Raw genomic sequence first — 13284 nt, forward strand, 5'->3', positions numbered from 1 at the left:
AAGTGTTTGCTATAAAAACCAAAAAGAACCAGCAGTTCTTTCTGCTGTCACAACCTGAATACATCACCCTTTGAGCCGCCGTAGCAAACCGTCTTCAACAAAGACGGCACAAAACAAAGCATCTGTGATGCAGGCAGATGAAAGACGGAAAGCTCGGCATTGCAGAACCAGACGCGGTACTTACTGGGTCCGGTGAAGCCGGGGGCTGCCGTGGCTTGCATGGCCTCCCTTCTGTAGTCCCTGTCCTTGGGGAAGCTGTTGACAACGGCGCTCTTTGTTGCCTCCTTTTGCCTCTGTTCCCTGCCAAACAGAAAGCAACCTGCGTGAGCCGACAACCGCGTGTGACGGGATGCGCAAGAGTGCTGTGCATCCGTCGCCGCGGCTACCTTTCCAGCCACTCTTTGGGCTTCTCCCACTGGGACACCTCCGTCCTGCAGTTGTAGTAGTATTTCTTTCCGGAGGAGCTGATGTGCTCCGACCAGTCGTCGCCAGGCTCGTAGGGCTGGGTTGGGAAACGCAGAACCCAAAGGGCAGCGAGAAGAGAGAGATAAAAAAAAAGGCAAGAGTTCATGTGACAGTCTGATGCAAGAGGCTGTAATATAATCTGAGAGAAAAAGACTGTTCCTGTTACTGCCGTTCAACTTCAGTTTACAACATTCAGGATTTTCTGATTAAGATGTCATTTAGGTTTGTTTTTATTTTGCGTGAAATTTACTGCAAAGTGCAGAAAATGAAACTTGTTTTTTTTTTCTTGTGAAACTATGCACTTAGAAGTCATTACTGAGATAAATTCTATAGCGGTCTGTCATCGGCTCTCGAGCTCCAGCAGAAACAATACTTACTGTGTCTGATGTCTTGCTGGGGTTAGAATGCGAGTTGGAGCTATGGAGGGAACTGTGGTTGTGGGAATTTTCTTGTGGAGAATAACTGGGTCCTGCAGCGAAACACACAGAAATTCATCATGAATGACCGGGTCCAGTGAGGGACAATACAGCAACACAACCCAGCTGTGGTGTATTTAGCTTTAATGCACCCTGTTCTTTCTAAAGCTCCCCACCTTAAGCATTTAATGACACTGTAGAAGTAACGTGTCACTTCATCTACATGATGGCGTATTAGTGCCACTGCAGATGGGGGGGAAAAAGGGGGAATAAACTTCTGCCAAAAAATAAAAAACTCAAGAAATTTTGTGATTGGTCTCAGAAATGTTGTAGAACAAATTCAGAAAATTTGAGTTTAATCACAGTTTCTTTATAGAAAAAAGAGAAGAAAAAAGAAACATTTCTGGGTTTTAAACGTCCAATTTTTTTTTTGAGTTTTTAAAACTTAAATTTCTGAGATCTCTCAATTTGAATTTTTTTCAAGCAAATGTTTCATTTTTGGAGCTCAGAAATGTCCTCGTTTTCTCAAGAGAATTTCTGACATTGATCTCCAAATTTCAGAATTTCTTTTTTGGCAGAAACTTATGCCTCAATTTTTTTTTCCCCATCTACAATGGCCCCAATACTCCATCATGCTTTGCCTTTCATTTACTTAACAACAATTCTATGTCACACTGCCTTTTCTTTACATTTGTTTCACACATTTATTCATCTTTAATTCAGGATGCTACAGTAGAATCTGTATTTTTCAGTAAGATAAGGCAACAACCAGCTGCTTCTCTCACACTAAAGACATTTGAGTTCACACCAGTCCTGGAACTCCAGTTTGTTTGTCTAGGAAGTCTGGTTTGTTTGTGGACATGCGAATGCGTAATCAAACTCTGATTCGGACCAAACACAACTCTGGTCCACCTATAAACCTTGGTCTCTGTTAGATTGAAGTGAACTCTGGTGCGGTTTGAAAACAAATGTGAATGCCAAGCGGACCGGAGACCGCTCCAAAGGTAGGAAGCGTACTAAAGCGCAGGGCATTCTGGGTAAATACAACCAAAACAAAAACAAGGGTCTAGCGGGAGAAATGACTCAGAGAAACAAAAGAGAAATCCTCCAACTCCTAAAATCTGATGCTACTCCATTTTTCTTTACATTTTGTGAAAAAGGAAATTGTGTCCAATATCTTCTTTGGAGGGTTTTTGTATAATTTCCTTCAGTAGTTCTTGGTGCAGCGCCACCGTAGACGAGGAGGGGAACAGGTTTTTCAATTTGGTTTTTTTGACAGTGCAGTGAGAAAGAAAGCAGCACAGCTGAAAGTGGAACAAATGTTGCAATTTTCCAATTGAAGGAAGCTCTAAGTTTGTTTTCCTTTTATTTCTAAAGCCATCAAATAAATCAGTAGTGAGTACCTGATAGTGACAATTCCTGTCTAAGTAGAGACAAATTGCATTAAATCCTGAAGCCCATCTGACTTCAGGTTCCAACTAGTCTGTAAATACTAAAAATATTTCCAAAACCTTTATTTTCTTATTCAGACATGAAAAGCACTCTAATAAAACTTCATTCTTACCAGACTATAAAATCTAGAAATCTATAGAAATTTACACAGAGCCAAACTCGCTGCTGCCTCACCATCACTGGACCAAATCAACCCTGAGCTGCTGCTGCTGTGTTGAGGATGAAACTTATTTTATCGATGTAATCCTCACAACGGCTTCAGGTCACATTCCATTTATCCTGCTCTGCTTATTTTTGTTCAGTTTCCATCTTTCTCTTATGTCCTTACCTATATTAGCAAACAGCGTATGTTTCTGCTACTTATCAAAAGGGGAACTACGTCAGGTTTCAGAATGAACGGACAAAAGCAATGTGAAGCTGGCAGGTTATGTCGTCAAAAGTGGCACAATTAACCAACTTTGAGACAAAACTGTCAATTGTGCCGTTATTTAACAACATGCAGGTTTCTGGTTTCAAACTCCATATGATGGAGCATCTTGAGATTCGATTGAGATTTTTAGGTTCGCCATTCAATTCAGAAATTACTTTTGTCTCGCAATTTATTTTCCTACACAAAAATAGTTTATTAATTCTGATTAAATAATGACTTACAATAGTAAAGAAATGGAACATTTAAAAAAAATCTATAAGGTTCCATACGCTATGTGTGTCCGAATTCAGGGTCTGCAGCCTTCAGAGGACGGGTCCTTTGCAGCCTGTGAATATCGAAGACTGGAAGAGAAAAACTGTGAATTCGGACAGGTCTGGCCTTCAGCCAGCTGTTTAGCCTCCACTTCAGTGTAACTTATGTTGTCTATCAACTGTGACAGCGTGAAGCACAGAGCGGCAAAGGAAAAACAACGGCTCAGAAATAAATTAGATACTTTACTAAACCAAACATTTTACTACTAGATGTTACCTGACTGAATAATATTGGTAGTAGTGTCATTTAAAGTGTAATATAGCAAAATAATTTGAAGCTCTTCACTGCCATTGCTGCTTTGCCTGAACACCCGATTTGGACCCGCAATGAATTATGGGAAATTATGGGATATGGTGGGCTGTGAAGGATACACCACATCCATCCTTCAAGTCTGCGGAAAAGAAGGACGCATTTGAAGGAGTCTTCGAATTCGGACAAGCCTCGTCGCCGCGGTATGATGTAAGCAGCCTACAAATCCGTCCTTCGAAGGATCCAGCCCCTGAATTCGGACACGGCTTCTATCAAATTCATCAGTTTGTATTTAAACAATAGCAGGTTTGTGCACCAAATTCAGTAACTTCAATTACCAGGATTAGGTTAGCTTAGCTAACTGGCTTTTCTTAAATAAAAAAAAAGAAAAGAAAAAATTCAAAGAATTATTCAAAATAAATACTGCAGCTGAGTGGACGAGTAAAGCGATACGCAGTATACTCGCGGCAACTTAAATGCATTTGAAAATCGATTTTGGAATATTCTGAATCTATTCGGAATCCCCAGGACAAGGAATTGCAATATTCTTTGTAAAAGAATAATTTTTTCTGGACTTCTAGTAAGACAGTGTTTTTCAACCACTGTTCCGCGGCACACTAGTGTCCCGTGAGTGATTGTCAGTTGTGCCGTGGAAATTATTCAATTTCACCTACGGTACCGTATTTTCTGGACTATAAGCTGCTACTTTTTTCCTAAGCTTTGAACCATGCGGATTGTAGCCCGGTGTTGCTTTTCTGTGGATTTTTCTTCAACCACCAGGGGGCTCTCTAGCAGGAAGTAAATCATTAGAAGTCAAAATTGTAAATCAAAGAAGAATGCGCACATTTTCATTTAGAACAACCACATGCTAGCAGCAGGCACGACGGAGAAATGTTTTCAAACTCGTATGATGCAGTTTTTAAGTTGAGGGCTGTCGATCTGGCACTATAGGAGGAAAATAGAGCCGCTGCATTTAAGCTCGGTGTGAACGAAACCATGGTTTGGCTTTGGAGATGGAGTGCTGCGTCCAGATTTATTAGGACGCAGCCCTCTGCTGGGTCCTAATGGAAAACCGAGAGCAGCTTCCAGTTTTTTTTGTTTTTACTTTAATTGAAGGTGCTAGTATGGTGCGCTCTATAGTCCAAAAAATACGGTAATTGGTTTTAAAAGATTTTTTGAAAATGAATTATCTGCAAATAATGCCATCTTCGAGTGTCTGCTGTAGTAGTGAATAGCGGCGTAATCATGTCATTTTCTTACCACTAGATGGCAGTAGGTACAGAGCATTTTACATTAAAACGAGAATTAGTGACGCATGAATGTTACAGGTAGCGGTGAGAGCACTGAATCTAGAAAGAGTGATGGAAAAGACAGTGAAGCTCAGCAGTAGTTGGAAAGAGCATGAGTCCATTTCCCACAACATATCTGTGTGAAGTGAGCTTCTCCAGCCTGGCAACGATAAAAACTAAAAACAGAGAAACAGAGTTGTTGAGGAAGAGCTTTGTCTTTCTTCAATTTCTGCCAGGAAATCAGCTGTTTTCATCCAAACATGCACAGGTTTCACACCAGGTGGGTAAAATATACAGATAGACATTTTGTACATGCAACTCTTCATAATGTAACAGTGAATATGAAGTGAAATGTTTCCCAAATATTATTGCTTCTTTCAGAATAAGAATTATTTTCTGTATTCCGGCTATAATAATGCTTGTGGATTAATTTGTAAAACACTTTGAAGTTTTCTACAAGTTCTTTAAATTTAACACCACAGCGTAGTGGCACTGTTCAGGTGTATTTTTGAGGTGGATATGTTAAGTGCAATTTGAAATAAGAAATGTAAAATGTGATAAAAATACATTTTTGTATTCATTTGATTTCTATTCAAGAGACTTTGATAAGAATAACTATATATGTAATATAGGCGGCTACAGAGGATCTTTGTTTACATTTTTGGTTGGTGGTGTGCCTCGTGATGTTTTCAATTAAAACAATGTACCTTGGCTCAAAAAAGGTTGAAAAACACTGTAATAAGATATAGACAATATCTCACTATCTACTCTTGCTAATGGGCTGTTCTTTGTCAACTAAACATGTCCTAACATTTGACTGTTTAAAATCCAAATTGCATGTCATGTAGCAGATTACTGACATATAGAAATCAATGCTTTTCTGCCGTGTTTTCTATGGTTGATCAAACCAAACGCACTCCTCCTCAGAGAGAAGAAGCTGGTCAACAGGAACCATGGACAGAACTCTGACCCGCTACAAGATCTCTGTTCGAGTCATTTTTTTTTATTGTGACAATGTACACCTAGAACAGGAATATCCTGCAATACTGTTTATGGCCTTATGTTTCACTACACACTGTCAAAACGCCCTCCACAACAGTTGCTTTAACAACACAATTCTAAAAATGTAAAAGTGACTGTAATTATATGGGAATTTAAAGTCATTGCCAGAGAAGCAACTCTGAAATGGCAACAATGCTGCAGCTCATGTGGAGAGCAGCTTGCTCTCTCTACATGAGTGATCAAATAACAGAAAACCAAACATGAAAGCCACAAACTAAACTTTGATCTTCTGAGCCTGACATTCTGATTTATGCAAATACTCAGGATTTTTATAAGATCTTAATTTTATTCCGGCAACATTCATGAAACAAAAAAGTTGTTGAATCTAAAGCAGCAGTTCTGGATGCCTGATTATATATATATATATATATATATATATATATATATATATATATATATATATAAACATTTTTAAATAAAAAAAAGAGGATTAAGGATTTTTTGGGGTCAATATTACTGCATAATTTAGATTTTAACTATTTTGGTTATGACAGTGACTCAGATTCCGAAAAAATATTTTTGCATTCCAAGAACAAATGTTTTCCAAACTGACTTTTTCTCTTTCAAATCTTTTATCTGACACAACATCAATTTTTTTACTTTCATGAACATTAAAATAAATAAATAAATCCTACATCAGTTCATCCGTTTCTTTCTGTGCCTCTGCTCCGTCTGGGAGACAGACGGCCCGGTTCTGGTTCTGCTGGAGGATTCTTCCTGTTAAAGGGGGGTTTTTCCTCTCCGCTGTCGCTACATGCATGCTAGCTATGAGAGAAATCTACAACACAACTCAACGACTCTCTCCTGTGATAATGTAAACTGCTGCAAAAAACAGTAAAATGTCGGGCCTCCATCAGCTGTAGCATCACCAGCTGAAGTCACTTTGACAAGCTTACACTAGAAAGTTAAAACTTATTACCAATATGGGAAAATATTAAACCTTGGAATACAAACCACCAGCGCTGAATTTGATCAAAAACTTACATGAACTCACAAAAAAAGGTCTCGACTTTCAGCAACATTTTCTGTGGATCGATAACAGGTGATGTAATAAAACACCAACCCGACTGACCATTTCTTCCTAGAGACATAAAACCAGTAGCAGGAAGGCAACTTCTTTGCTAAATCTCATGTTATAGCTTGCTGATGTGGAATACTAGTGCTAGCTTGATTCCTCTCAGCATCAACCGCTTGCTGAACTTAAAGACGCGTCTCCTCCTTCGCAACGCACGACACATCATACCGCTGGGACGACAAACTCTGCTCGTTCATGCAAGTGTGTGTGTGTGTGTGTTGGGGGAAATAGTGGACTCCTCTGTCCATGCTTTCTGCTTCCCGGATGTCAAGTCCTGCCAACTAATTTTCATAAGAATCATCTTTTGCGCGTTACATCGTTCTCATGTTCGTTTGGAGCAGAAAAGTTAAGAGTTTTAGGAGTCATGAATGTTGAAAATTCAACTTGTATCTGAGGAGATTCTGTTCAAATATTGGCATAAATTGTTTGTAAGAGTTTCCATAATTTTACCGCTGTTTTTCTTAATTACATCCCAGACTACAACCTACAAATATGGTTCAGTTGAAGTTTTAGATCTTGCATAAACAGACTGAACAAACAATCTTAAAAAAAAACACATATCTCTAAATACAACACAGAAACAGTGATTAGACGTTTGCCGACTTTACTTGAGTTATGACACAAAGTACAGGTCCTTCTCAAAAAATTTGCATATTGTGATAAAGTTAATTATTTTTCATAAAGTAATGAAAAACTTAAACTGTCATATTTTAGATTCATTGCACACCAACTGAAGAATTTCAGGTCTTTTATTGTTTTAATACTGATGATTTTGGCATACAGCTCATGAAAACCCAAAATCCCTGTCTCAAAAAATTAGCATATTTCATCCGACCAATAAAAAGAAATGTGTTTTAATACCAAAAAAGTCAACCTTCAAATAATTATGTTCAGTTATGCACTCAATACTTGGTCAGGAATCCTTTTGCAGCCTTCAATGATGGCCTTCTGGACAGCAGTCAGGTCAGCAGTCTTACCCATGATTGCGGTTTTGAGTAATGAACCAGGCTGGGAGGTTTTAAAAACCTCAGGAATTTTTTGCAGGTGTTTAGAGTTACTTTGTTGATTCAGATGATCAGGTTCATTGCTCGTTCAGAAAACCTTTTCATGATATGCTCATTTTTTGAGACAGGGATTTTGGGTTTTCATGAGCTGTATGCTAAAATCATCAGTATTAAAACAATAATAGACCTGAAATATTTCAGTTGGTGTGCAATGAATCTAAAATATATGACAGTGTAATTTTTATCATTGCATTATGGAAAATGATTAACTTTATCACAATATGCAAATTTTTCGAGAAGGACCTGTATTTTCAGCCTTTAATCTTTGCAATTAGAGGTGTGCCGATCGATTGGCCACCGATCATAATTGGCCGATTTCCGTGAAAAAGTGTATGATCGGTGATCGCCGATCACGGCCTCTTGTTGCCGATCACACAAACCGATCACCTGCTTCTCATTTCGCAGCCTGCCTGTGCAGCTGGTCTCCTTTTTCCTTCACACTGCGCAAACGCACAGCAACAAATCCTAAGCGATGTGGAACTATAACGCACTGAGTGAATGGGGAAGTTTGCGTGTTGCGGCGGAAAATTACCTCAGGGGTGAAACACGTCAAAATGCATCAACACGACGAACCTAATATGGCATAAAAACATTGCCATACTTGACGGAGTTTGGCTACATCGAGGCTCACTGCAGTAAAAAAAGACAAAAAAAAAAAAAAAAAAGACATGGAGTGATCAGATAGCAGGTAAAGCAGCGCACAGCTACAAACACTCACCCAGATTATTAGCATGACGGTCAGAAAGCTAAACAAATAAAATTATTTAAGTCTTCGAGCTGCGATGTAAGACGCCGGTTCTGTTCTCGCTGTTAAACCGCTGCTACGCGCTACAGGTAGTAATATTTGATAGACGGAGCGCCGCTTCTGCTCCACCTGGTAGTGACTCTCACACCGAACCTCTACTTAAAGCTGCAGCATCTAACTTAAAAAAAATTATTTTACATACGTATTAAAACTTTCGCTGCCCTAAAATGAGACAGATAATCTCTAAAAAAATAATCGATCTCCTCCCTGCTCTGCATAATTACTCCGCTCAGTCAGAAACAGCCACTCAGAACTAGCAGTAATCAGCTAGCCGCCATGCTATCAGGAAGTTTTCATTCAGTAACTCTGGATTGTTTATTGTAATGGAACCTGTATTTGCCTTTGTTAAGTTTTATACTTGAATTTTTTGGCAATGTTGAGAGGTTTTATTTTGGCTCTTTGCATTATTTAGCCTCTTCTGAGCCTTCATATGTTTTCTGTCTGTTAAAGATAGTATTATTGATAGCAGAACAATTTGCACAATGCCTGTTTTGTTTTTTTCTTGGAAAAAGTTCTTAAAAACAAGTTTTGTCTAAATTAAGGTGAATTCCATCCATCCATCCATTTTCTTGCACCCTTGTCCCTCAGTGGGGTCGGGAGGGTTGCTGGTGCCCATCTTCAGCTAACGTTTCGAGCGAGAGGGTGAATTCATGGTTCCTTTATCCACATAATGTAACCGGTAGCGTTTATGATTAAAAAAATAATTATGTGATCGGTATTGGTGATTGGAATCAGTAGGAAAAAACCTAATCGGCACATCTCTATTTGCAATATATGAGTTAATAGTAATTCTGGTCTGAACTAATTCCCAGTATCAAGTCAATTTAACCAAACATCCAAAATTATAGATTTTGGATTTAACCTAGATTCAGATACCAGAAAAAAGAACTTTAATTTATTTTTCCAGGCTCTGTCAATAACATAATACATGCAAAGATCATCGTACCTGTATGAACATGCATTGCCTGCAGCCACATGTTACTTTTCCTCCACCACCTCCTCATTCAAACAATGAGCTCCAGTTGATTTATGAATTAAGTGTCTGTAGAAACGTCCAAATGAAGCTGAAAATGATAGCTGTTCAGGAAGTCCACACACCGCCTGGAGGAAAGCCTGGGTTAACGAAGACGACGAGGTACGTCAAACCACCAATTAATTCTGATCTGGGTGTTAAGAGATCGCCAGCAGAGCAGTGAGGAGCCCTGGCTGGGTGGAATTTACCTCAGCTTGGCTCAACTCAAACTGCAAGCATGGCTTCAACAACCTGGATTCCAAATAAGCAAATTTGAGAAAATGAGAAATGTTCAAGCCTAAAAAAAAAAATAAAATAAAATAAACCCGTCACATTAACAAGTTTTGCTGGACGATAAACAGTCTCAGCAATTATTGCAATAAATGATAAAATTGTTGTTTTGAGACCATTTTCAAATAATCACGACAATTCCATAATAATGTGCGTCTTCTCAAAGGTTGAGAAGCTTCCACATTTTTAGTATAGAAAAGGAAACACAGCAAACAACAAATACAACAGAAATAAATAGATTATGACATCTAAGTAAACAAAACTGCACCACAAGAAATAACAGACTGAAAATTAACGAGTTCAATTTAATTTATCATGCTTAATTAGTTCAACATCTGAATCCCTCCCTCCTAAAAATTCACATTAATTACTTCCCATTCAACTCCAAGAGATGCTGCAAAACTCAACAAAATTCTTAAAAAGTCGGTTCATCTGTGGAGTTTTTCCCCCAAAATCTGTTCTGTCGCCTACCGAAGACAAGTGGAATCAGTCGCTTCATCCCGCTACGCTGGTGTGTGACTTTGAAACCCCCGAACTTGTGTGTGTGTGAGCATGTGTGTGAACACCGTCGGCCATCTCACCTCCGTCCCGTTCTCTGACGCGGTGTGTGTGGAGAGCCTTCGCCCTGCTGTGGCCCGTGCCTTCCGTGTGTTTGTTCTCCGGGCTGTCGGACCTCCTGAGCATTTTGCAGGGAGGGGTGACCTCTGTGGGGTCGCGCGTCTTCTCGTGGCGGTGTTCCCCTCCCGGATGGCTTTTGGATGAATATTTGAGAGTCTGGAGACACGAAAAGGAAGGAGCTCACTGTCATCTGGTCATCAAAGTTGCAAACCGGCTTCCAGTTGTCACAGCGCCCCAGCCGGCTCTGTTACAATACTTTTAAATCAAGTCTAGATGATTGTTGAATCACAGCTGAAGCAAATGTATTACAAGTCGGTGATACCCAGCCGTTCTCACAATACTTAGCACGGTTCGTTTAGTGAAGAGAAGAGCGTTGTAAATTTGAATAAACTCTGACTGGTGCGCATCGCTTTAACTTTTATTAATCCACTGCTGTTCTACAAACCTTTGAACAAATATATTTTACCTTATATCAAACGCAAATATCATGTTTTGCTTTTTTTATAATGTCTAAAAATTAGGATGCCACAAGCCACAAAACATTCTCAACATCTGAGTCCAAAATTGAAATAATCAAGATTTCTTAAAATATTAGACAAATTAGCTGAGAGGGTATTATTCTAGTTTTTTTTTTTTTACTTTTCCACTTATATCAGTCAATCACATATTAACAGATTTTGCTCCTTTTTCTTTGCAACGTTCCTAGTAAGTTATGAATCTAAGCCTTTTGAGTTTATCTCAAATTAGCAGCTTAAATGATAGCAAAGCTAATTAACTCTTCAAATTTGTTGTAGATCTAGGCGTAATTAAGCGTTTTCAACACTTAAATATATAATTATGATCGGCTAATTATATAATAGTAAAGGTAAACAACATTTCAAAACACTGACGACGAATTGCCTCTACTGGTAACCGAGTTATTTTTTGTGTGTGTTTTGGTTAGAAAATGTTGGTCTTAAGAAGATATTGTTACGACTCCTGTGTTAAAAGCTAAGCTGACTTTATCCTTAAAATGACAGATTGCGGTCGGGCCCTAATCGGAACAGCTAGCAAGAAGGCTAACACTACCAAGCTATCGTTAGCTTTGATCTGCAGTAAAACTCCCTCTGCCTTTCCCTAAACCTCTTCCTTCGACGAACTCATGTCGCTATGTGTTCTATTGACATTCAAATGTTTGCGTTGTGGATATTTTCCATGCTTTGTCCCTTATTTCGGGTAGCATGCCCACTACTTTTCGTGTTATTTTCCGCACCGACTGAGGCCCGTGCTTTCTAGAAGCCCGAGCTAGAGTGTCCATTTTAATCTTATTTGCTGCTAGTGAGCTAGCAGGCTACGGATAGCTAACAAGTACCTGATAGGGCTGAGAATCTCTTCGGTCGCACCTGAAAATAGAAAACAAAAGAGTAACGAGTGAGAAGCTTTGAATGCCAACGTCGAAAAACGACTTTACGAGCCTGCGGAAGCAGCACGTTCAAGTTTTAAAATACTTATTTTGGTTTCGGCAAAAATGGCGGATTGTCAACGCGTAGCTACGAGGAAAGGGGAAAAAATTAGAATAAGTAACGTAAGAGAAGGATGTTTACCCATCGCCGAGTCTCGGTTGTTTCCTTGCATACATTACCATCAATGCCGTGTTAGTGTGTTTAGAGTGGGATGTGAAAGACTTGGTAATGGCACTATGTTTTCTTGTGATTCGACGACCTGAAATCGTCTGTTGGTATATAGCAATGCTATCGGGAGCGCTGGTCTGAAGAGCGCCCTCACTCAGTCCATCTCTCACTCTGAAAACACAGCTCAACCGCTACCAGTGGAACAGAGCAGTTTAGCAGCGAGCCAGGTTGCCACGTCGGAGACAAGCACCCACATGGGATCACCTTCAGAAATCCAGCAAACGTGCATCGTGGTTTATGAATACATCTAATAACAAAGTCCAAATGTTTGTTGGGTACCTTAAACAATTTTTTATACATGCATTCATGAATACAATGCACATGCTAGTGCCGTTTTTATTATTATTACTCTTACAGCTGCAAATAAAATACGGTAAGATGTAAATATATTGAGGAAACATAAATAAATAAATGTTTTGTAATTGGTTACAGGCCAAACTGGATATTTAGAAAGTACACTGTAAGAGTCGCAAACGTCAATAATTATGGCCAAACATGGCAACCTTGTTCCTGATAACTCACAACGCCCCCTCTGATGTCTATGTACTGATTTAAAACAGAAAAAAAAAAATTTGAAAAGTTTAAATCAACACATTTTATTATTAATTATTTTTCAATTCCGTTATGACTACGAGAAAGAATACTTATTAAATAATTTGCGAAAAACGCCGAAAACATATTGCCAGTTACTGGTTTAATGAATGAAGCAGGCAATGAGGTTTTCCACTCCTGACATCTAGCGGTGGAATTGTGACGTTACAATCAAAATTTGTTCAATGTTTATTGAAAATAATCAAATATTTATACACTTCACTGGATAATTTTGTTATATCAAAGCTTTTTTTTATTGAACAATTCCTGAACCAGAGTTCACCATATCAAACACTAGTTTCACAATCTATTTACTTTTCCAAAGCAAGTCGATTATGTGTACTAGAATGTAGGGCTGCTACAATAAAGTAGAAAGTATTTAAGCAGGCATCAATACAATATGAATGAATAGCTAGCACTTGAAAAAAGCAAGTGAAAACTTCTTTGCGTCCTGTTTTCTATTTTGACATATCTGTTAAGAGA

The 13284-nt window shown here is 38.8% G+C and overlaps 1 protein-coding gene across 3 annotated transcripts in view; it reads right to left on the reverse strand.

The window, feature by feature from the left end:
- Window positions 1-13284, reverse strand: part of waca (WW domain containing adaptor with coiled-coil a) — a 33959-nt gene that overhangs the window by 18847 nt on the left and 1828 nt on the right. Inside the window, exons 1-6 of one of the 3 annotated variants that reach the window (XM_008438512.3) lie at window positions 12124-12365; window positions 11892-11922; window positions 10504-10696; window positions 843-934; window positions 387-502; window positions 185-300 (exon numbers count right to left, since the gene is read on the reverse strand). In XM_008438512.3, coding sequence (XP_008436734.1) covers window positions 185-300; window positions 387-502; window positions 843-934; window positions 10504-10696; window positions 11892-11922; window positions 12124-12164 — 589 coding nt within the window. In that variant the 5' untranslated portion in view covers window positions 12165-12365. Of the gene's footprint in view, window positions 1-184; window positions 301-386; window positions 503-842; window positions 935-9565; window positions 9725-10503; window positions 10697-11891; window positions 11923-12123; window positions 12366-13284 lie in introns of those variants that run through there. The other 2 variants (XM_081602033.1, XM_017302001.2) reach the window with 2 other exon arrangements.

Source organism: Poecilia reticulata, chromosome 20 (assembly GCF_904066995.2).
Source record: "Poecilia reticulata chromosome 20, P_reticulata-male-v2, whole genome shotgun sequence".
NCBI classification, from domain to species: domain Eukaryota; kingdom Metazoa; phylum Chordata; class Actinopteri; order Cyprinodontiformes; family Poeciliidae; genus Poecilia; species Poecilia reticulata.